The sequence below is a fragment of the Schistocerca nitens genome, chromosome 3 (genome assembly GCF_023898315.1).
Source record: "Schistocerca nitens isolate TAMUIC-IGC-003100 chromosome 3, iqSchNite1.1, whole genome shotgun sequence".
Taxonomy (NCBI): domain Eukaryota; kingdom Metazoa; phylum Arthropoda; class Insecta; order Orthoptera; family Acrididae; genus Schistocerca; species Schistocerca nitens.
In genome coordinates this window covers 871,599,770-871,623,279 of record NC_064616.1, presented here as the reverse complement: position 1 = coordinate 871,623,279, position 23,510 = coordinate 871,599,770, and the positions used below count along the sequence as shown (strand labels likewise).

The 23,510-nt window shown below is 38.9% G+C and overlaps 1 protein-coding gene across 1 annotated transcript in view; it reads right to left on the bottom strand.

Moving 5' to 3' along the window:
* Positions 1-16,259: 16,259 nt before the first annotated feature.
* Positions 16,260-23,510, bottom strand: part of LOC126249456 (endoplasmic reticulum protein SC65-like) — a 472,900-nt gene continuing 465,649 nt past the window's right edge. The window contains exon 7 of the mRNA XM_049951109.1: positions 16,260-17,379. Within this exon, the coding sequence (XP_049807066.1) occupies positions 17,365-17,379 (15 nt within the window). The 3' untranslated portion in view covers positions 16,260-17,364. The remainder of the gene's footprint in view (positions 17,380-23,510) is intronic.

Below are 23,510 nucleotides of genomic sequence, written 5' to 3'. Positions count from 1 at the left end.
TTGACAAGTAGGCATTTGATATTAGTTGTGTTACCTTTCTTAAGGTGCATAAAATATGTTGCAAGCCAGTTTCATGTTGTATGACACATGACACATGTTGTATGACACATTTATGGTGTGTATGGATACGACAGCTGCAGATGTGGAGTTCAGTATGTAGAATGTCAAAAGGGCAACCTGCACACACAGTGTTTTTTTCACACTTTTGTCTGGATCATGGTGTGCTGCAAGTATATAATGAAATTTTTGTGTGATGTTGCATAAAACAGTATAAAATGTTTATTTATAATACAAAGCAGGCTCATAAAGCAAATTAGTTCTATTAAGAAACTGTTTTGTCCATGGCCCCAGTGTAAACAATTTCCAAGTTAATTTTTAATCATATAACATGAACATGCAGTTAAAAACAGACATTATTATTTAAGAAAGTGTTTTCCCCTCTGTTTTGCAGGTGACAGCACCATCTAGTGAAAAGACTATAGTGTCATCCTCTAGGACCTTATCATTCTTGCAAATCTGATCTTAATGCACTGCCTGACAAAAAAGGTCAAGCACCAAGACAGGAGAAGGAAATGAAATGTAGCTTCACGGTTTGATAGGATATATGATGTTATTTCAGTGAGTTCAGTATCGAGTCAAATTTATAAAGACCTTGGCAGGATGAGTCCATTTATCAGTATGGCATTGCACTCTCTCTGGCCTGTACATATGCACTGATTCGGTTGGGAAGGGGTCCTCGATATTCTGATCACTGGCTCACAGTGTATGTGACATTCGAAATGGTCCCACATGTGTTCTGTTAGGGACTTATAGGGGGATCTTTCTGCCTATGGGACTACATCAGTTTCACAAAGACAGTTCATAGAGACATGTAATAAGATAAAAATTATCCTGATGAAAAATAGTGTCATGATGTTGTTACATGAAAGGCAACACATGAGGATGCTGGATGACTGTGATGTACCATTGTGCCACAAGAGTCCACTAAATAACTACCAGCTGTATTTATACCCGATGGCTCCCCACACCATAAAACTATGAGAAAAATGCTGGAAGAATAGAATTTCTACCCAGATCACCACCATAGTCAGTGATGATGGTCATCCAGAGTAGAACAGAACTGTGATTTATTGCTGAACACAATATGATTCATTTCATCAGCAGTCCATGTTCCCAGTCATGGTTTTAGTGGCAATATATGAAAGTAAGTCCCTAGTCTGGATGCTGCTAGATTCTCACCAATGGTGTGTGATGACACAGGAAGTTGTAGAGAGTCAATTACTTGTTGTCAGCTTGCAGAGATGTGCGTGATGGATAGTACAGTGATCTTCCCTTGTTGTGGTTAGGTGTAATTGACTGGAAACTTGATAACTAGTATACCTGGTCCTGATGTTCCCATGCAACCTGACATTGGGCTACTGTCACATCTGAAGGCTTCATAAATCTGGATACTACATGATTTGAGCAGCCTGCCAAATGGAGACCTACAATGAGGCCACTTTCAGACACTGTTGGTTGCTGATAATGCTGTCTCAGATTAATATGTGGTACTTCTGTGTCCTTCACATTGATCACTCAGAATCTAATACTGTTCAGACCTTTACATAGCTGACCAGGCCTGGTAACAACAACAACAACAACAACCTCAAATAACACTAATGCACTCTGGTGACTGTTCTACCTGCCACAGAGAACTGTAACTCTTTTATCATTTCTTTTACAATATATTTGATAAATTTGAAAGGAACCAGTGGTAAAAAATCTCATTTTTAACTTGCACCAAAGTATAGTGTAGTTCACACAAATGAATGTTTTTGTTGATTATAGAAGACATCCATTGCCCCAGCTTAAGTTTTAGTACTGCAGTGTTTCACACATGAAAGATAATACTAAGCTTTCTTTTTGTTTTCCTTTCCAAAAGCCAAACTACAAATCTGACAATTTATGTGCCTACTTCTTTATACATGACCTTCTCAGAAGCATTTGATAGTAATTAGGAAATTCATCTGTAACTGTTCCCATTAACTTTCAGTCCCAATTTATGAAGCTATTTAATGACTAAATGTTTTAATCTACATGGAAACTTGCCACACCTGAAATACAGACTGTGCAGGTTATTGAGAACAGTACTAGTGTATTGCACACTGATGTTCATAAACTTATGTGATATTTCGTTACCCTCATGTGAGCTTTTAATCTTCATCAATCCTTACTTCCTCAAATGGGATGTCAGTCATATTCAGCAGATTCCATTAAGAAGGAGAATCTACAAGGATGTGGAGAGAGTCAAGGCATACATTGATAATAGACAGAAGACAAGCAAATCATAGTAACTTAAGCTGTAGACACCATTAACTGTGAACTATCATTGTACTCCTAAGTCTCTTCATTCTTATGCCAGCTTAATTTAACCTAAAAGTAAGAAAGATGCTACTCTGAAAAAAGTCTGCTGTTTCCACATTTACATTAAATGTGTGCTTTTATCTCCTATTGGTAGCTTAATATTTACTGTGCTGGTATCTTTCCAGGTAAATAGTATACAGATTTCCATTCACTAGATAAACTAAATAAAAAAAAAAGAAGAAAAATTGTAACAGCAGCAGATTTTAATATAAATACTGCAAATGACATTACATTAAAGAATCAACAACATTTATTGATTCAATTAAAAAGTCTGGTTTTAAACTAATTTTTTTGGAGTTTACCAGAGAAAATATTCACTCAGCAACAAGCATTGACATCATTGTAATAACCTACTACATTGATAATGTACATAATTTCTGTCTAGACTTAGGACTTTCTGATCACTCATAAATATAATATAAGAAAAACATATATCAAAAGAAATTTCAATAAAACGAATACTGAAAGGTTCTATGAGAAACTAAGTAAAGTGAAGTGGTGTTTTTGGGATGGTGATTCAACAAATGAAAACTTTAGTACATTCTTAAACAATTCTCTTGAAGTATTCAATGAAGCTTTCCCACCAAGATCATATTGCAACAAAAATCAAATAAGATAAGATAGATCACTCCAGGAATAAAAATATTGAGTGAGAGGTAAAGGAAGCTACACAATCAACTGAAGTACAACAAAGATCCTGATTTTGTAAAATATGTTAGAAACAATAAAACTGTTTTTAAAAAAGTTGTGAAAGCTTCAAAACAAATGGAAAATAACAAATTCATTCTAGGGTAGAAAAATACAACAAAGGCAGTATGGTCTGTAGTTAAGTCTGAATTAGGTGTCTGAAATCATAAACAAGACATTTTAGAAATCAAACTTAAGGAAAAATTGGTTGTAAACCCAGCTCAAATATCTGAGTGCTTCAATGAGTACTTCATAAATGTAGCAAAATCTGATTTAGATGTAGTAAATGACGAGCAGAAAGTAAATAGTTTAGGGTTAAAAGGCAATACCAGTGAACGTCTCAAAAAATTCAACACAGTCTCAGCAAAATTTGTTGAAAATGTCATACTCTCCTTAAAAGACAAAAACTCTGTTGGCTGGAATGGGACACCCACCAAAATAATAAAAAAAGTTTACAACATAATATCTCATTGTCTCTCTCTCTCATAATAAACAAATCCTTTGAAGAAAGTTACTTCCCTGATCTCTTGAAATATGTGGAACTAAAACCATTGTTTAAAAAAGGTTCAAAAGATGATATGGGAAATTATCACCCCATCTCTATACTCCCTGTCATAAAAAAAATATTTGAAAAACTTGCTGCTTTACAGATACAAAGCTTCATCACATAGATCAACGTCATTTCACATAACCAATTTGGCTTCCAACAAGGCAAAAACACAGTAGATGTGATAAATGAGTTTATTGAAAAAAATTACTTCATCACTAGATAGGAAAGCTAAGGTCGCAGGAATATACTGTGACCTTACAAAAGCATTCACCTCTGTAAACCATGCCCTGATGCTTTTCAAACTTAACAGGTATGGAATAAGGGATGTTGCTTTGAAATGGTTTGAATCATATCTCTTGGAGAGGAAACAAAGGTTAGTATTTATCACATCAAATAGAGCAGATCATTTCTCTGAGTGGAAAACTGTCACACAAGGTGTTCCTCAAGGCTCAATCCCTGGACCCATTTTAGTCCTGTTGTATGTAAATGACTTGTCTCTCAATATATATATATATATAATCCTTTAACTTTGTTTGCAGATGATACTTTTGCCCTGATTGAAAATGAAAATTCTGACAATATACCACTGAATTTCAAAAACTCACATGATGAATCTTAAAACCAAACATTCAAAAACTGAAGAAATCTGTGTCACTCACAACAATCAAAAAATGGGAGAACCTGACTCATTCAGGTTCCTGGGAATAAACTTAGACAGAGCTTTGAGTTGGAATTCTCATATAGAATATCTAGCAAATAAATTAAACAGCCTTGTATTTGCAATGGAAATTTTAGACTGTGCCATTGATGTGGCCACTAGGAAAATAGCGTATTATAGCTACTTTGAATCATTTATTCGATATGGAATAATTTTTTGGGGAAACTCGTGAAATGTTACACGAATTTTAAAGTTGCAAAAAAAGAACCATTCGCAACATGTGCTCTGCACAGCTGAGGGCATCTTGTCGACCATTATTTAAAGACCTAAAAATATTAACTGTCGCCTCTTCATATATCATTGAGGTGGTTATTTTCCTACACAGCAGAGCTGGTCTATTACAAAAAAATAATTTTGAACACTCATATGACACAAGACATAAAGAGAACTTCATGCTCACCTCTCATCGCTTAAAACTAAATGCTCAGACTCCTCAGTATATAGCTATGAAAATTCACAACACAATAAAAGGGTGAGACATAATGAATATGAAGATAAATATTTTAAAAAGCAAGTTACATGATTTTCTTACTGAACGATGATACTACTCTGTGGACGATTTCATGAAGGACGAAGTGACACTTTGAGCTGGATCCCTAAAATGGAATAAAAATCCATGATAGTTATAGTAGATGTAAATACTATAAGTTTGACAAATTGCAAGTAAGTAAATGCTCCACAAAGTGTTATTGTAAGTGTGACAAAATTTTAAATAAGCAAATTGTAACCTTGACATGTCTCCTGTACATCAGATGTATGTCCTGAAATTGTGTACGTTATGAGATGAATAAAACACATTTCACATTTACTGTTTCTGCAGCATGACCATGAACACTGCTAAATGGCACACAAGTAAAAATTTTCAATCTTTGAGTCCAGGTATTTGGATAATTTGCAGAAAGAGTGGATAACAAGGTATGTTTTTAATTTTCTTCTGAACTGGTGTGAATTCCCAGTTTCTTCGTATAATGTGAGAACTACCCTGAAACACTAATGTGAGAAAATGTTACATACTTGCTAAGAACAATAATTTTTTTAAAAAATTAACAGCTACTGATGAAAAGTGATTATTAGAAAAATCATGCAGCTGTGATGTATTATAAACAGTTTAATTCTCCCACAGAATAGGTGTGACATGCTTTGTACTCACCTTCTGCCATGATGTTTCTTTTAGAAACATTTACATAATTGTAAATATTTGTGACAGTTCCTCAATTTTTGCATACTGCATGGTTTTAGTCTATTTGATGACACTCTTTTCAATTCCCGGCGGGGTCAGGGATTTTCTCTGCCGCGTGATGGCTGGGTGTTGTGTGATGTCCTTAGGTTAGTTAGGTTTAAGTAGTTCTAAGTTCTAGGGGACTGATGACCATAGATGTTAAGTCCCATAGTGCTCAGAACCATTTGAACCATTTTGATGACACTCTTCAGTACTTGAAGTATTTTCTGTAGTGATATTCTGTAACTGAACTATGAGTTTCCTCCATATCAGGATACAGTTACTGTTTTCTTGCTTATGACATTCCAAAACCATCAGTTATCCAAACTGATCACTTATTATTATTAACATCATGCATGTAGTACCTTACTATTAACAAATGTGATGACATTTTTTAGAAATGTTACATTGGTCATTCAGGATGTTTGTGTTGTAAACATCTTGCCACACATCTTCAAATATTTACATCACAACAGAATATGCATACATTCCGTTCATCATCTTGAAATGTTGCTCTATGTTATTTCCTCCTGTGTTAATATTTGTGAGTTGTAATCTGATGTTACTTATGTTCCTCAAATTGTTCCCTCAACCAAAGAATAATCTATCCAGACATTTATGAAAGAGCTATTACTTCGTAATACCCTAAATGGAAAGTACACCATTAGCATCATTTTGAAGGATTTGTGTAGCTCGAGTAATGTTATTTTTCCAGGAGAACCAGTCAAAATTTAATACTGAAATTTTCACAAAGAATAACTTGATGTCTTTCTTGAGAAGTGATTTTATAGTTAACATGGTGTCAGTTCTAGAAGGTAAGATTCTATGCTCTAAACTGGGATATCGGTAGAGGACTACAGTTTCTCTTTGAAAATTTAAATAGTCTGGAAGGAATGTAATATATATATCCTTCCTCATGTGCAGCTTTTCAGTGGTTCATTTTTGATGACTTCACTTTTATGGATGACAATGCATAACCACAATGAACAACATACGTAGAGGTGCTCTTGGAGCAAGAGGATATTTAGTGAATGTACTTGCCTGTCCATTCCCTCGACCTAAACCGCATTGAATGTTTGTGGGTTGCATTGGGGAGATGTATTGCTGCATGTCCACTTGCAACAATGACCAAACATGCAGGTGAAAGAATGGAATGCCCTATGACAAGAACCTCTTACCAACCTTGTGGCTAGCATGGAAGCACATTGCAGATCATGCATTGCCATCAGTAATTACCACACACCCTATGAAGAACAATGTCAAGCTTTTTCTAATGTCCATGAATCACACTTCCTTCAGTGTAATTATTGGCTTTGAATAAAAGTGTTGTTTCTGTTAATCTCATTGCATATTTCTTTAAGTTACAGTCTGTCCTATACTGGAGAAGTCTTGTCCAAGGTTCATCAAATTACCTTACTTGGCAGAGACCCATGACGTCAAATTTACTTTCATCCATACATTTTACACACATTACTTACAATTTAACACAAGGTGTCTGAAACATTAAACTGGCTATTATTTCTGTAATTATTTTTAATCACCTGTTACAGCACTATTACACACATCAAAAAAGGTTTGGCATCATCTCGGTTCCCAGAACTCTTGAAGATAGATGTTGACTGTGGATATTGAACCACAGACACAGTCCCTTTGACTGTTCAGAGATGTCACTAAATCTGCCCAAAGATATAAACAACCATGCATGAACAGCACCTATTAGACGGAGGGCGTCCAACAGCCGATCAGTTCCAGTCATTCCACCAAGAAGGAGGTACACAGCTCATGTTGTCTGTAGTTCAATCATGCCTAGATGGTCAATGCTGCGGTTTGATCACATACGGATTGTTACTTTCTGCCAGGAAGGGCTCTCAACAAGGGAAGTGTCCAGGTATCTCACAGTGAACCAAAGCGATGTTGTTCAGACATGGAGGAGACACAGAGAGAAAGGAACTGTCGATGTCATGCCTCGCTCAGACTGCCCAAGGGCTACTACTGCAGTGGATGACTGCTGCCTACGGATTATGGCTCAGAGCAACCCTGACAACAACGCCACCATGTTGAATAATGCTTTTTGTGCAGCCACAGGAGATCGTGTTACGACTGAAACTGTGTGCAAGAGGCTGCATGATGTGCAACTTCACTCCCGACGTCCATGGTGAGGTCCATCTTTGCAACCACGACACCATGCAGCATGATACAGATGGGCTGAAAAACATGCTGAATGGACCTCTCAGGATTGGCATCATCTTCTCTTCAGTGATGAGTGTTGCATATGCCTTCAACCAGACAATTGCCGGAGATATGTCTGGAGGCACCCCAGTGAGGCGGAACGCCTTAGACAATTCGCACCCCCATCGTGGACAACTTGTGAATGATTTCCTTCAGGAAAATGACATTGCTAGACTAGAGTGGCCAGCATGTTCTCCAGACATGAACCCTATTGAACATGTCTCGGATAGATTGAAAAGGGCTCTTTATGGGCAACCTGACTCACCAAACACTCTGAGGGATCTACGCCAAATCGCTGTTGAGGAGTGGGTCAATCTGGACCAACAGTGCCTTGATGAACTTGTAGATAGTACGCCATGACAAATACAGGCATGCATCAATGCAAGAGGATGTGCTACTGGGTAATAGAGTTACCGGTGTGTAGAGCAATCTGGACCACCACCTCTGAAGGTCTCGGTGTATGGTGGTACAACATGCAATGTGTGGTTTTCATGAGCAATAAAAAGGGTGGAAATGATGTTTATGTTGATCTCCATTTCAGTTTTCTGTACAGGTTCCGAAACTCTTGGAACCGAGGTGATGCAAAACATTTTTTGACTTGTGTGTATGGTTCACTCAGTGTATGAGAAGATTTTGAAGACAGTTTTCTGATGCATACATATCCCTGTAGCAGTATTTGTTGCTTAATTTTTCTATTCTTTATCCTGTTTACATAATAGTTCATTCTAGCTAGTGATCATCAATGCAGGATTGAACTGCTGTTACAGTTTTGTTATTTTGCCTCATCTTTTTCTGACCCTTCCCAGCATTTGCCTACCATAGTTGTTGTAGAGCTGCATTCAGCTTTGTTTAGCAGCACTGAATTCTTTATGCATGACTTAAAGTATATATTTAAATGTATAGATCTTGGAAGTACCACATATCTTTACTTCAAAGTAAACAGGTTTGTTGTTTGAGAGCAACAAAGCTGATACAAAGGAAGATAGTTAAGAAAATGAGGCATATATGGTGTGGAGAGGAACAGAGTACAAACCATGACTTGCTGTGTTATGTTGTTGAAAACCTGCTCTCACTTGGTTATTATATACCAGTACGTCTATGTTTAGGTTATACTTAAACTAAATGATAATTAAATAGACACCCTAGCTGCAAACAGGCGTTGATGTACTTCATTGGGGACATGTTGAAAATGTGTGCCCCGACCAGGACTCGAACACGGGATCTCCTGCTTACATGGCAGATGCTCTATCCATCTGAGCCACCGCGGGCACAGAGGATAGTGCGTCTGCAGGGACTTATCCCTTGCACGCTCCCCGTGAGGTCCACATTCCCAACATGTCCACACCACTACATTCGCCTAATAGATGTTTGCCCATCATACTCATTACTCGTGGCAGATTAATCTACCAAGTCCCATACGAGTTCGGGCATAGCGTGTGCGTTCGCACAAGAAGGTCAATGGCCGGGAAGCCATATTTTTACTATATATGATGGTAGTATCTGTTCCCGAAAGAACAGTTACTGTGGATGACCATGCAGCTTTGCTAGAAATGAAATGATAATTAAATAGACACCCTAGCTGCAAACAGGCGTTGATGTACTTCATTGGGGACATGTTGAAAATGTGTGCCCCGACCGGGACTCGAACCTGGGATCTCCTGCTTACATGCCAGATGCTCTAACCATCTGAGCCATATTTCTTTGGAAGCAATGAATAGAAAGAAGTGGCACTGAGAATGACTGTAAGAGGGCAGTTTAAGTATATATATGACGGTAGTATCTGTTCCCGAAAGAACAGTTACCGTGGATGACCATGCAGCTTTGCTAGAAATGAAATGATAATTAAATAGACACCCTAGCTGCAAACAGGCGTTGATGTACTTCATTGGGGACATGTTGAAAATGTGTGCCCCGACCGGGACTCGAACCTGGGATCTCCTGCTTACATGCCAGATGCTCTAACCATCTGAGCCATATTTCTTTGGAAGCAATGAATAGAAAGAAGTGGCACTGAGAATGACTGTAAGAGGGCAGTTTAAGTATATATATGACGGTAGTATCTGTTCCCGAAAGAACAGTTACCGTGGATGACCATGCAGCTTTGCTAGAAATGAAATGATAATTAAATAGACACCCTAGCTGCAAACAGGCGTTGATGTACTTCATTGGGGACATGTTGAAAATGTGTGCCCGACCGGGACTCGAACCCGGGATCTCCTGCTTACTCGTACGGGACTTGGTAGATTAATCTGCCACGAGTAATGAGTATGATGGGCAAACATCTATTAGGCAAATGTAGTGGTGTGGACATGTTGGGAATGTGGACCTCACGGGGAGTGTGCAAGGGATAAGTCCTTGCAGACGGACTATCCTCTGTGCCCGCAGTGGCTCAGATGGTTAGAGCATCTGGCATGTAAGCAGGAGATCCCAGGTTCGAGTCCCGGTCGGGGCACACATTTTCATTATGTCCCCAATGAAGTACATCAACGCCTGTTTGCAGCTAGGGTGTCTATTTAATTATCATTTCATTTCTAGCAAAGCTGCATGGTCATCCACAGTAACTGTTCTTTCGGGAACAGATACTACCGTCATATATATACTTAAACTGCCCTCTTACAGTCATTCTCAGTGCCACTTCTTTCTATTCATTGCTTCCAAAGAAATATTTTTGTGATAAGGAAACTTGAGATATGGTTTGGAAAGTGACTCTAACCTATCACCATGAGCATCACAGTCATTCTTTTTTCATCTTGCTCCTGTCACCTCAAAAGTAAAAAAACAGATGAAGTAACTTAATTAGAGAAGGACTTTGACTCTGACATTTGCACTCAGAACCGGATTAATCTCTAGAATGCTTCCTAAAGCCTCCTCTAGTGATACATATTGTACCTGACTTCTGTGTGATGAATTCTTTTCAGAGAGTTTCTTTGAAGATTAATGACAGGTAAACATATAGCTATGCTCTAAAGTGAGGTATCTGTAGCGTACTATGGTTTTTCTTACTGGTCGACATTATTGTGACACTGTACTCCTTCCCCATGAGCTCCATTCCAGTGTTTAATTTGGCCCCAATTTCATTTTAATGGATGAAAGTGCATGTCCACATTGATCTGTGCAGTTGGAGCAGCTGTTGCAACGATAGGATATTCAGTGACTTAAATTCCATTGAAGACATGAGAAGCACTTGGAAGACATACTGCAGCAAGTCCACATGCACTAATGGTCACCCAGCAGTTGTCAACTGCACTGGTGGAGGAATGGAATGCCCTGCCACAAGAATTCCTTACTGACATTACAGCCAGCAAGGGAACACATTGTAGAGCATTCATTGCCAATGATGGTGAATACACATCCTATTAATAATGTCCTGATCCAGAGGAACATCATAAATTCTATTGACTTCTGTATAATTATTGTCTTTGAGTAAAAGTGTCATTTATCTTCATTAAATTATCTAATTCTTTCATTTATCTTCTGCACTATATTGTAAAAACAATTCTTTCTATGTATGGTCCAGGTTTCACTGAGCTATGGTACCTGTCAGTGACACATCATGTGAAAGTTACTTTCATCCTTAAGTGTCACACAACAGTGTATTAATGCAAACATTCATACACAGCCGAGAAGTATTTTTAATAGAAGTAGGCCTATCAACTTTTTTATGTGAAATAATATGGGCATTGAAACCATGCACAATCACATGTATTGAAAAAGTGAAAACAGATTCACTTTGATTAGGATAAAAATAAAATAAATGTGAGTGATTAAATAGCTGCAGATTTAATGAGACATTCATTAATATATATAATTAATATATATATATATATAAAATTAATATATATATATATATATATATATATATATATATATATATATATATATATATATATATGTTGTTGTTGTTGTGGTCTTCAGTCCTGAGACTGGTTTGATGCAGCTCTCCATGCTACTCTATCCTGTGCAAGCTTCTTCATCTCCCAGTACCTACTGCAACCTACATCCTTCTGAATCTGCTTAGTTTATTCATCTCTTGGTCTCCCTCTACGATTTTTACCCTCCACGCTGCCCTCCAATGCTAAATTTGTGATCCCTTGATGCCTCAAAACATGGCCTACCAACCGATCCCTTCTTCTAGTCAAGTTGTGCCACAAACTTCTCTTCTCCCCAATCCTGTTCAATACCTCCTCATTAGTTACGTGATCTACCCACCTTATCTTCAGCATTCTTCTGTAGCACCACATTTCGAAAGCTTCTATTCTCTTCTTGTCCAAACTAGTTATCGTCCATGTCTCACTTCCATACATGGCTACACTCCATACAAATACTTTCAGAAACGACTTCCTGACACCTAAATCTATACTCGATGTTAACAAATTTCTCTTCTTGAGAAACGCTTTCCTTGCCATTGCCAGTCTACATTTTATATCCTCTCTACTTCGACCATCATCGGTTATTTTACTCCCTAAATAGCAAAACTCCTTTACTACTTTAAGTGTCTCATTTCCTAATCTAATTCCCTCAGCATCACCCGACTTAATTTGACTACATTCCATTATCCTCGTTTTGCTTTTGTTGATGTTCATCTTATATCCTCCTTTCAAGACACTGTCCATTCCGTTCAACTGCTCTTCCAAGTCCTTTGCTGTCTCTGACAGAATTACAATGTCATCGGCGAACCTCAAAGTTTTTACTTCTTCTCCATGAATTTTAATACCTAATCCGAATTTTTCTTTTATTTCCTTTACTGCTTGCTCAATATACAGATTGAATAACATCGGGGAGAGGCTACAACCCTGTCTCACTCCTTTCCCAACCACTGCTTCCCTTTCATGCCCCTCGACTCTTATAACTGCCATCTGGTTTCTGTACAAATTGTAAATAGCCTTTCGCTCCCTGTATTTTACCCCTGCCACCTTCAGAATTTGAAAGAGAGTATTCCAGTCAACATTGTCAAAAGCTTTCTCTAAGTCTACAAATGCTAGAAATGTAGGTTTGCCTTTTCTTAATCTTTCTTCCAAGATAAGTCGTAAGGTCAGTATTGCCTCACGTGTTCCAACATTTCTACGGAATCCAAACTGATCTTCCCCGAGGTCGGCTTCTACCAGTTTTTCCATTCGTCTGTAAAGAATTCGCGTTAGTATTTTGCAGCTGTGACTTATTAAACTGATAGTTCGGTAATTTTCACATCTGTCAACACCTGCTTTCTTTGGGATTGGAATTATTATATTCTTCTTGAAGTCTGATGGTATTTCACCTGTCTCATACATCGTGCTCACCAGATGGTAGAGTTTTGTGAGGACTGGCTCTCCCGAGGCCATCAGTAGTTCTAATGGAATGTTGTCTACTCCCGGGGCCTTGTTTCGACTCAGGTCTTTCAGTGCTCTGTCAAACTCTTCACGCAGTATCTTATCTCCCATTTCGTCTTCATCTACATCCTCTTCCATTTCCATAATATTGTCCTCAAGTACATCTCCCTTGTATAAACCCTCTATATACTCCTTCCACCTTTCTGCCTTCCCTTCTTTGCTTAGAACTGGGTTGCCATCTGAGCTCTTGATATTCATACAAGTGGTTCTCTTCTCTCCAAAGGTCTCTTTAATTTTCCTGTAGGCAGTATCTATCTTACCCCTAGTGAGACAAGCCTCTACATCCTTACATTTGTCCTCTAGCCATCCCTGCTTAGCCATTTTGCACTTCCTGTCGATTTCATTTTTGAGACGTTTGTATTCCTTTTTGCCTGCTTCATTTACTGCATTTTTATATTTTCTCCTTTCATCAATTAAATTCAATATTTCTTCTGTTACCCAAGGATTTCTATTAGCCCTCGTCTTTTTACCTACTTGATCGTCTGCTGCCTTCACCACTTCATCCCTCAGAGCTACCCATTCTTCTTCTACTGTATTTCTTTCCCCCATTCCTGTCAATTGTTCCCTTATGCTCTCCCTGAAACTCTCTACAACATCTGGTTCTTTCAGTTTATCCAGGTCCCATCTCCTTAAATTCCCACCTTTTTGCAGTTTCTTCAGTTTCAATCTGCAGTTCATAACCAATAGATTGTGGTCAGAATCCACATCTGCCCCAGGAAATGTCTTACAATTTAAAACCTGGTTCCTAAATCTCTGTCTTACCATTATATAATCTATCTGAAACCTGTCAGTATCTCCAGGCTTCTTCCATGTATACAGCCTCCTTTCATGATTCTTGAACCAAGTGTTAGCTATGATTAAGTTATGCTCTGTGCAAAATTCTACCAGGCGGCTTCCTCTTTCATTCCTTCCCCCCAATCCATATTCACCTACTATGTTTCCTTCTCTCCCTTTTCCTACTGACGAATTCCAGTCACCCATGACTATTAAATTTTCGTCTCCCTTCACTACCTGAATAATTTCTTTTATCTCGTCATACATTTCATCTATTTCTTCATCATTTACAGAGCTAGTTGGCATATAAACTTGTACTACTGTAGTAGGCATGGGCTTTGTGTCTATCTTGGCCACAATAATGCGTTCACTATGCTGTTTGTAGTAGCTAACCCGCACTCCTATTTTTTTATTCATTATTAAACCTACTCCTGCATTACCCCTATTTGATTTTGTATTTATAACCCTGTAATCACCTGACCAAAAGTCTTGTTCCTCCTGCCACCGAACTTCACTAATTCCCACTATATCTAACTTTAACCTATCCATTTCCCTTTTCAAATTTTCTAACCTACCTGCCCGCTTAAGGGACCTGACATTCCACGCTCCGATCCGTAGAACGCCAGTTTTCTTTCTCCTGATAACGACATCCTCTTGAGTAGTCCCCGCCCGGAGTTCCGAATGGGGGACTATTTTACCTCCGGAATATTTTACCCAAGAGGACGCCATCATCATTTAATCATACAGTAGAGCTGCATGTCCTCGGGAAAAATTACGGCTGTAGTTTCCCCTTGCTTTCAGCCGTTCGCAGTACCAGCACAGCAAGGCCGTTTTGGTTAATGTTACAAGGCCAGATCAGTCAATCATCCAGACTGTTGCCCCTGCAACTACTGAAAAGGCTGCTGCCCCTCTTCAGGAACCACATGTTTGTCTGGCCTCTCAACAGATACCCCTCCATTGTGGTTGCACCTACGGTACGGCCATCTGTGTCGCTGAGGCACGCAAGCCTCCCCACCAACGGCAAGGTCCATGGCATACATATAATAAATATTAATATATAATTAATATATATATTAATATATGTATATGGCATAAGAAGAGATATAATCTGCACTTGCTGGGATTATGGTAAACAGAGTTACAGTACACTAAATGCCATAGACACTTTCTGGGATACCAGAAACAAGATAATTTCAAATTCTTACAATTTTTGTAACCTTGTCATTATAAAAATTGTGCAAAAGCAGTTCTCTCTTTCAGCATGTAAAGTGAATTCTTTAGTAGCATTTGACAGGACAAAGCTGATACTGAAATACAGGTGGTTGGTTTGTAGCTCACTGCAGTCACAATCATGGGATTAGTTTTCAAGATAAGATGATTACTTGAACTGTGATTGAATTATGAACACTAATGTTGTAATGTTCCATCAAGTTCCATATTACATCTGGCAGACAGAGATTAATAAGACACAATTTGCTCTTTGACAGACCATAATATTGGTCTATATGTACTGTTTTCAGTTGTATAGGAGACATACAAAATATTCATGGAATTAAGTCTTGTCTGTGAAGTTTACATTCAAGCAGCAAGTAAGTTCTATTGGGATCTACTTTTATCCTCCCATACTTTGCAAACATTGTTCATCAAGTACCCAGGGCCTGGGTTACAAAACCAAGACGTAAGGAAGATTCTACAGTGGTTGTTACCTTTAACAACACAGTGACCACTCTGCAGATTTATTTGAGAGGTGTAGTCACCTGATTTGTGTGAGCTGAGCTATGGTATACAGGCCATACTCTACCACAGAGAAGTGAAACAAATGCGACCTTTCACTTTGCTGGATGTGCTACCCATTTGCTAGTAATAAGTTTTCTGGAAAACGGTATTTTAGACTGAGACCTCCTTTTAACACATTGCTTCCTTTATGTTAATGCCTCATCCAGTTGGACTGAAGACTGCCTACAGCAAGAGGATATTGAACTCTGAAGGTTCACCTAAACAAAGAAATACTGATTCTACCAAAAAATTAATGTCTTCAAAAATGTTGCTGTGTTTTGTTTTATTGTAGCAAGTTTAACCACCTGTGTACTGAAATTGCATATAATAGTGGCACCCATGGATTACATTTATGTAAGGAGTTAATTAACTTATTCACAAAAGCTATATCACATTATTTTTCTGGTTTACTACATGAATAACTTCTCTGTACAATATGTATTACAAATGAATAAGTAATAAATACAATCAAAGTGCATTTATTGCATACAGAAACAGATTATCATAAATGTAAGTATACTAGAACAACACAAGTAGTTACACAAATTAAGTTGTAAATTAATAATTGAAAGCCCATTGTTGTAGTCTAATACATTTATTCTATTTTGTAACTATATACCAGTATTTAAGTGAAAACCATTTAAAGTTCTTTTTATTTGAATTTGACTTTTAGCTAGCCTGTGAACCATAATTCAAAACATGTGGTAAAAGTCTTAATTCAACCCTTTAAACAAAAACTAATTGTATTCATGAAGTCTACTGTAATTTCACACTGACAGTTAATTTGAAGGTTACTTCAACCGACATTATCCAGCCACAGAAGTACCTCAGGAATCAGGGATTTGAATCGGTTTTGCTTAAAGTTTGTAAGCTTTGTGTACCATTAAATCAAATATCAATAGCTTTAGTTCACAGATTAACTTTAATTTGATTGGTTAGCACAGTTAAATGGTAGGCAATGGTTATAATCCAGGTATATGTGAACCCATACACATTACTTTAGAGCAGTGTTCAGTTATATCAATTAAATAATGAAACATTATTTCAAGTTCTACTTCAGAACACAGATTTAATCTTCTACATTTAAGTTACATTTCCTGTTCACTTATGTTCACAACTTTCTTTGAAGGTTTGTTGCCATGAATTATGTATAAAAGCTGCATAATTGTTAAGAAATAGCTGTGACTGATTCTTAAAATATCACAAACACATTTCACACTGCAAATAAAGGTAGATATTTCAGTCCTAAACTTAACATGTAGTTTAATAATTTCTTAATGGATGAAAGTATTAATATGGCAGTAGTTGTCATTATTGTTATTGACTTAGAGATATTGAGTTTAATCTAAGGCAGTGGATGCATATAGCAGTAGCTGCGTAAGTTAAATAAAAGAAATTCTCCACAAAATATCCAAAGTTGGTATCTCATTATAAATCTGTAAACTGTCACAATAGGAGTGCGTTACAGGCATCATCCCAAAACCAATATGAGACTTCAGGTGTCATTGCACTACACTGATGAACAACAAATGATCTTAGCAATACAGAATGTAGTGAGCATTCTCGCTTCTGAAAGTCATTTAGTACACTGGTTACATTGTGGTCCAGGTCATATCCTTCTCACAATGGTAAGCTGTAATAGTCAGGAAGATTCATCCTGTAAAAGAAAACCAAATACTGATGTACAAAAACACTTTTCACAATAATTATAGTTCATGACAACACTGTGGAAATTAAGAATTAGTTGCCAACACTTAGAGGAGAATTAATTGTTTAATTCCCTGACTTGATGTTCATTTAACAGAGGTATCTGATTTCTTGACTTGGCAACATTTCACTTGAATTATAAATGAAAAGCATAACATAATGTTTTATACATTTTTGAAAACATGTGTCTTAAAGATTGTTTCTGCAGGTACGTAATGCGCATTATTACATGTGTAATAATTTAGGCTTCATAAGTATGTTAGCAATAGGTCCTCTGTAAGTCATAAATTAGTGTAGACAGTTAATCATTTTTCTCCTCTTTTGCAAGCATTAACAGCTAATATTATGATGGATAAGATCAAAATGCAGTCGTATACTGATCAGGATCGTCAACTATTTCACACTGACTTAGGTTCCTGATTAGATGTTTTGTAGTTGATAAAAATATGGTGAGACAGTTATCATCAAAAACTTTCACAGTTGTCAGTTGAGAAGCAGAATCAAATCTTAAATGTATTGTATCATTCTTTATGGAAGTAAACAGTTGATTTAACATGTGGAAGCCTTACAAAAATGGCAATTACAACAAGTTCCACAATAGATTGTGTTTCCACTGAAATTTAGATATAATTAATGAAATAGAAAGAAGAGTCAGTTAAAATTTGTATCTTTCACTTTGATCAATTGGTCAGCCCATAATTCTCTCTCTCTCTCTCTCTCTCTTTGCCATCAGTCTTCTGACTGGTTTGATGTGGCCTGCAATGAATTCTTCTCCTGCTGTGACAATTCCTCTCCAGTGACAACCGTTCCATTTCAGAGTAGCACTTGCAACCTATGTCCTTAATTATTTGCTGGATGTAATCCAGTCCGTCTTCCCTACAGTTTTTACCCTCTACAGCTCCTTCTAGTACCATGGAAATTATTTCCTGATGTTTTAGCAGATATCCTATCATTCTGTCCCTTCTTCTTGCCAATTTTTTCCATATAACCCTTTCCTCAGTGATTTTGTGGAGCGCCTTCTCATTCCTGATCATATCAGTCTACCCAGTTTTCAACTTTCTTCCAAAGCACCACATCTCAAATGCATCAATTCTCTTCCATTCTGGTTTTCCATCAGTCCATGAATACTAAATTAAATTAATTTACCAGGATGATAAACAGAGTTCTTTTACAATATCCAAGATTTGTGGCATGAAAACACCTGGTAGCATATGCAAATCTACACACTCAAATGTCAGAGGATCATGGCACAGATCATGACCTATTTCTAAGGTCTATGCTAGTTTCATTTTTCCTACTGGTAAGATATTACTGAAGGTTCAGTAAGAATGATTTTCACATATTCAAAATTTTTTTACATGAACTGTTTTACATGAGCTCAAAACATGTTCTGCCGAGAGAGTGTCGTCATTACATTCGACACAGGCTGTCAGACACTGCCAGCATTTTGACTTTGACTGAAGGGAACGAGGTTTGTCCAGGTGGCCACAACACATTGCACCTTGTACCTATGATCTAAAACACAAGTTGTTTCATTTGCTTTGGCAAGCATGAAATTATGCTTTACTGTAATATGAATGTCTGCATAGAGTACCTTTCACAAATATACACTACTGGCCAATAAAATTGCTACACCACGAATATGACGTGCTACAGACGCGAAATTTAACCGACACGAAGAAGATGCTGTGGTATGCAAATGATTAGCTTTTCAGAGCATTCACACAAGGTCGGCGCCGGTGGCGACACCTACAACGTGCTGACATGAGGAAAGTTTCCAACCGATTTCTCATACACAAACAGCAGTTGACCGGCGTTGCCTGGTGAAACGTTGTTGTGATGCCTCGTGTAAGGAGGAGAAACGCGTACCATCACGTTTCCGACTTTGATAAAGGTCGGATTGTAGCCTATCGCGATTGCGGTTTATCGTATCGCGACATTGCTGCTCGCGTTGGTCGAGATCCAATGACTGTTAGCAGGATATGGAATCGGTGGGCCGGCCGCGGTGGTCTAGCGGTTCTAGGCGCTCAGTCCGGAACCGCGCAACTGCTACGGTCGCAGGTTCGAATCCTGCCTCGGGCATGGATGTGTGTGGTGTCCTTGGGATAGTTAGGTTTAAGTAGTTCTACGTCTAGGGGACAGATGACCTCAGATGTTAAGTCCCATAGTGCTCAGAGCCATTTGAATCATTTGGAATCGGTGGGTTCAGGAGGGTAATACGGAACGCCGTGCTGGATCCCAAAGGCCTCGTATCACTAGCAGTCGAGATCACAGGCATCTTATCCGCATGGCTGTAACGGATCGTGCAGCCACGTCTCGATCCCTGAGTCAACAGATGGGGACGTTTGCAAGACAACAACCATCAGCACGAACAGTTCGACGACGTTTGCAGCAGCATGGACTATCAGCTCGGAGACCATGGCTGCGGTTACCCTCGACGCTGCATCACAGACAGAAGCACCTGTGATGGTGTACTCAACGACGAACGTGGGTGCACGAATGGCAAAACATCATTTTTTCGGATGAATCCAGGTTCTGTTTTCAGCATCATGATGGTCGCATCCGTGTTTGGCGACATCGAGGTGAACGCACATTGGAAGCGTGTATTCGTCATCGCCATACTGGCGTATCACCCGGCGTGATGGTATGGGGTGCCATTGGTTACACGTCTCGGTCACCTCTTGTTCGCATTCACGGCACTTTGAACAGTGGACGTTACATTTCAGATGCGTTACGACCCGTGGCTCTACCCTTCAATCGATCCCTGCGAAACTGTACATTTCAGCAGGATAATGCACGACTGCATGTTGCAGGTCCTGTATGGGCCTTTCTGGTTACAGAAAATGTTCGACAGCTGCCCTGGCCAGCACATTCTCCAGATCTCTCACCAATTGAAAACGTCTGGTCAATGGTGGCCGGGCAACTGTCTCGTCACAATACGCCAGTCACTGCTCTTGATGAACTGTGGTATCGTGTTGAAGCTGCATGGGCAGATGTAGCTGTACACGCCATCCAAGCTCTGTTTGACTCAATGCCCAGGCGTATGAAGGCCGTTATTACGGCCAGAGGTAGTTGTTCTGGGTACTGATTTCTCAGGATCTATGCACCCAAATTGCGTGAAAATGTAATCACATGTCAGTTCTAGTATAATATATTTGTCGAATGAATACCCGTTTATCATCTGCATTTCTTCTTGGTGTAGCAATTTTAATGGCCAGTAGTGTATATTGTATTTTGGGTACTTAGATGTTACGATTATTGACTAAGCCTTAGAAAATGGAGTGTCAGGTGAAGAAAGTCTAACATTTGTGACGTATTGTCCCGTTTGGGTTCAATGGAGGGATGAAGGTAGCAGAGGCATCTCGAAACATCTGTGACGTTTATGGGGCGATCGCAATTGGAGAAACTGCCTCAGAAAAGGGGTTTCGTCGTATACAGACCGCCCATCCATACTGATGCACACATAGAGAGTTGTATTAAGTACTTCCTTGTAATGTTCAAGTATAATTCACTGTGGACAACGTACCACGGAAGACTGCTGCATCAGCAGAGGTTGTTTGTTCTTGTTAAACATGAACTGCTGACAGTTTTGCTGTGCATAGCCAGTAGGGATTGCGGGAGGGGATTCACCTGTTGACTGCTGGTCGCCGTCGAAGAGATTCGGCTCCGGGCCAGACGTTCTGTCACTAGCACCGGCTCCTAGCTAGCTACGACGTGTTTCTGTCCTAAATTCTTTGCGAACTTCAGTTTCGCAGTGACTTACATTTGTGACACGTCATCTCTCGGTTTTCCAGTGACCGGATGGCGCCTGGCAAACAACCCTGGGCGCACCAAAATACACACACACACACACACAAACGAGAACCACGAAGAAGTTATCTGAATAGGACGGAAATTCTTAGATGTGATGTAGACGTAAAGACAAATAAATGTTTAAAATTTCAGAAAAATTAGATGCTTTACTCAAGAGAAAGAGAAAGGGCAGTGCGAGCTCTGATTTCCCTTATTTTTTAATTACGATCCTTTCTCCCTATGTTGGTCGGCGTAAACAAAATACGTATTTTTGCATTCGGAGGAGAAAGTTGGTGATTGAAATTTCGTCTGAAGATCCCCCCTCGAAGTGAAACAGACGCCAGCCCAAATCTTGTATCACATCCGTAACACTTGCTGCCCTATTTCTCGATAGTATAAAACGTACTGCTCTTCTTTGAACTTTCTCGGTGTACTCCGTCAGTCCTGTCTGGTAAGGATTCCACACCGAGCAACAGTACTCCAAAAGAGGACGGACAAACGTAGTATAGGACCTCTCTTTAGTAGATCTGTTACATCTGCTAAGTGTTCTGTCAATAAAACGCTGTCTTTGGTTCGCCTTCTCCACAACATTAGAATTTAAGTTGTTCGTGATTGTATTTAGTTGAATTTATGGCCTTTAGATTTGACCGATTTATCGAGCAACCGAAGTTTAACGGATTCCTTTTAGCGCTCATGTGGATGACCTACTACTTTTCAATATTTAGTGTCCATTGCCAATTTTCACTCCATACTGATATCTTCTCCAAATCGTTTTTCAATTTGTTTTTATCTTCTGATGACTTTACTAGACGATAAACGACAGTATCATCTGCAAACAACCTAAGACGGCTGCTCAGATTGTCTTCTAAGTCGTTTATATAGATAAGGAACAGCAGAGGGCCTATAACAGTGCCTTGGGGAACGCCAGAAATCATTTTTGTTTTATCCGCTGACTTTCAGTCAGTTACTACGAACTGCGACCTCTCTGACAGGATATCAAGAATCCAGACGCAAAACTAAGACGGTATTCCATAAGAACGCAATTTGATTACAAGCAGCTCGTGAGGTACAGTGTACGGAATCAATTTGAGATCCTTTGTTAATAGCATTCAACACTTCGTGTGGGTAAAGAGATAGTTTTGTTTCACAAGAATGATGTTTTCTAAATCCACGTTGTCTGTATTAACAGACCGTTCTCTTCGAGGTAATTCATAATGTTCGAACACAATATATGTTCCAAAATCCTGCTGCATATCAACGTTAATGATTTGGGCCTGTAATTTAGTGGATTACTCGGATTACTCCTATTGCCTTTCTTGAATACTGGTGTCACTTATGCAACTTTCCAGTCTTTGGGTACGGGTCTTTCGTCGAACGAACGGGTGTGTATGACTGTTAAGTATGGAGCTATTGCATCGACATACTGCGAAAGGAACCTAATTGGTATGCAGTCTGAACCGGAAGACTTGCTTTTATTAAGTGATTTCAGTTGCTTCACTACTCCGAGGATATCTACAAATCTACAAGCTACGAACTTATGCACGAACATTGTTTTAGATTAATTTCAACGGTGACGGTAGAGTGCATACAAGTACAGGGTGTACATGAAGTCCAGGGAAACTTTCAATTACTTATTGCACAAGAACTACGCACTGTACTAATCGAATTCTTGCCATACCCGTCCCAACATGGCATCAGCGACGGTGGCAGTCGCTTCCCGTATTCTCTCCCGGAGCTCTGCTACATCACGTGGTAGAGGCAGTAGATACACCAGATCTTTAATGTATCCCCATAGAAAAAAGTCACACGGAGTGAGATCTGGTGATCGGGAAGGCCATTTCATGAAAGAGCTGTCCTCTTCTATTCCACTGCCGATCCATCGATGAAAATTGGGTGGAGCGCCATCCTGCTGAAAGATGAACGGAGAGTCCAATTGCATTTGAGGCATCAGCCATTGCTGCAACATGTCCAAGTAGGATTATCCAGTGACAGTGCTCTTGACGAAGAAGAGCGGCCAGTACGGTTTTCGACGTGACAAGGGAAAAAAAAAAAAAAAAAAAAAAACATTTACCTTTGGGGAATCACGCTAAAATTCAGTGCATTCATCTGGATGCTTTGTACCTCAGATTCGACAATTATGCCTGTTCACTTTCCCATTAGTTTGAAAAGTGGCCTCGTCGCTAAAAATTAAGCGGTCAACAATGCCATCCCCATCCTCATTCAATTGTTGCAACTGCGAACAAAACTCAAAACGCTTGTCTTTGTCGTCGTCGTTGGGTTTCTGAACTA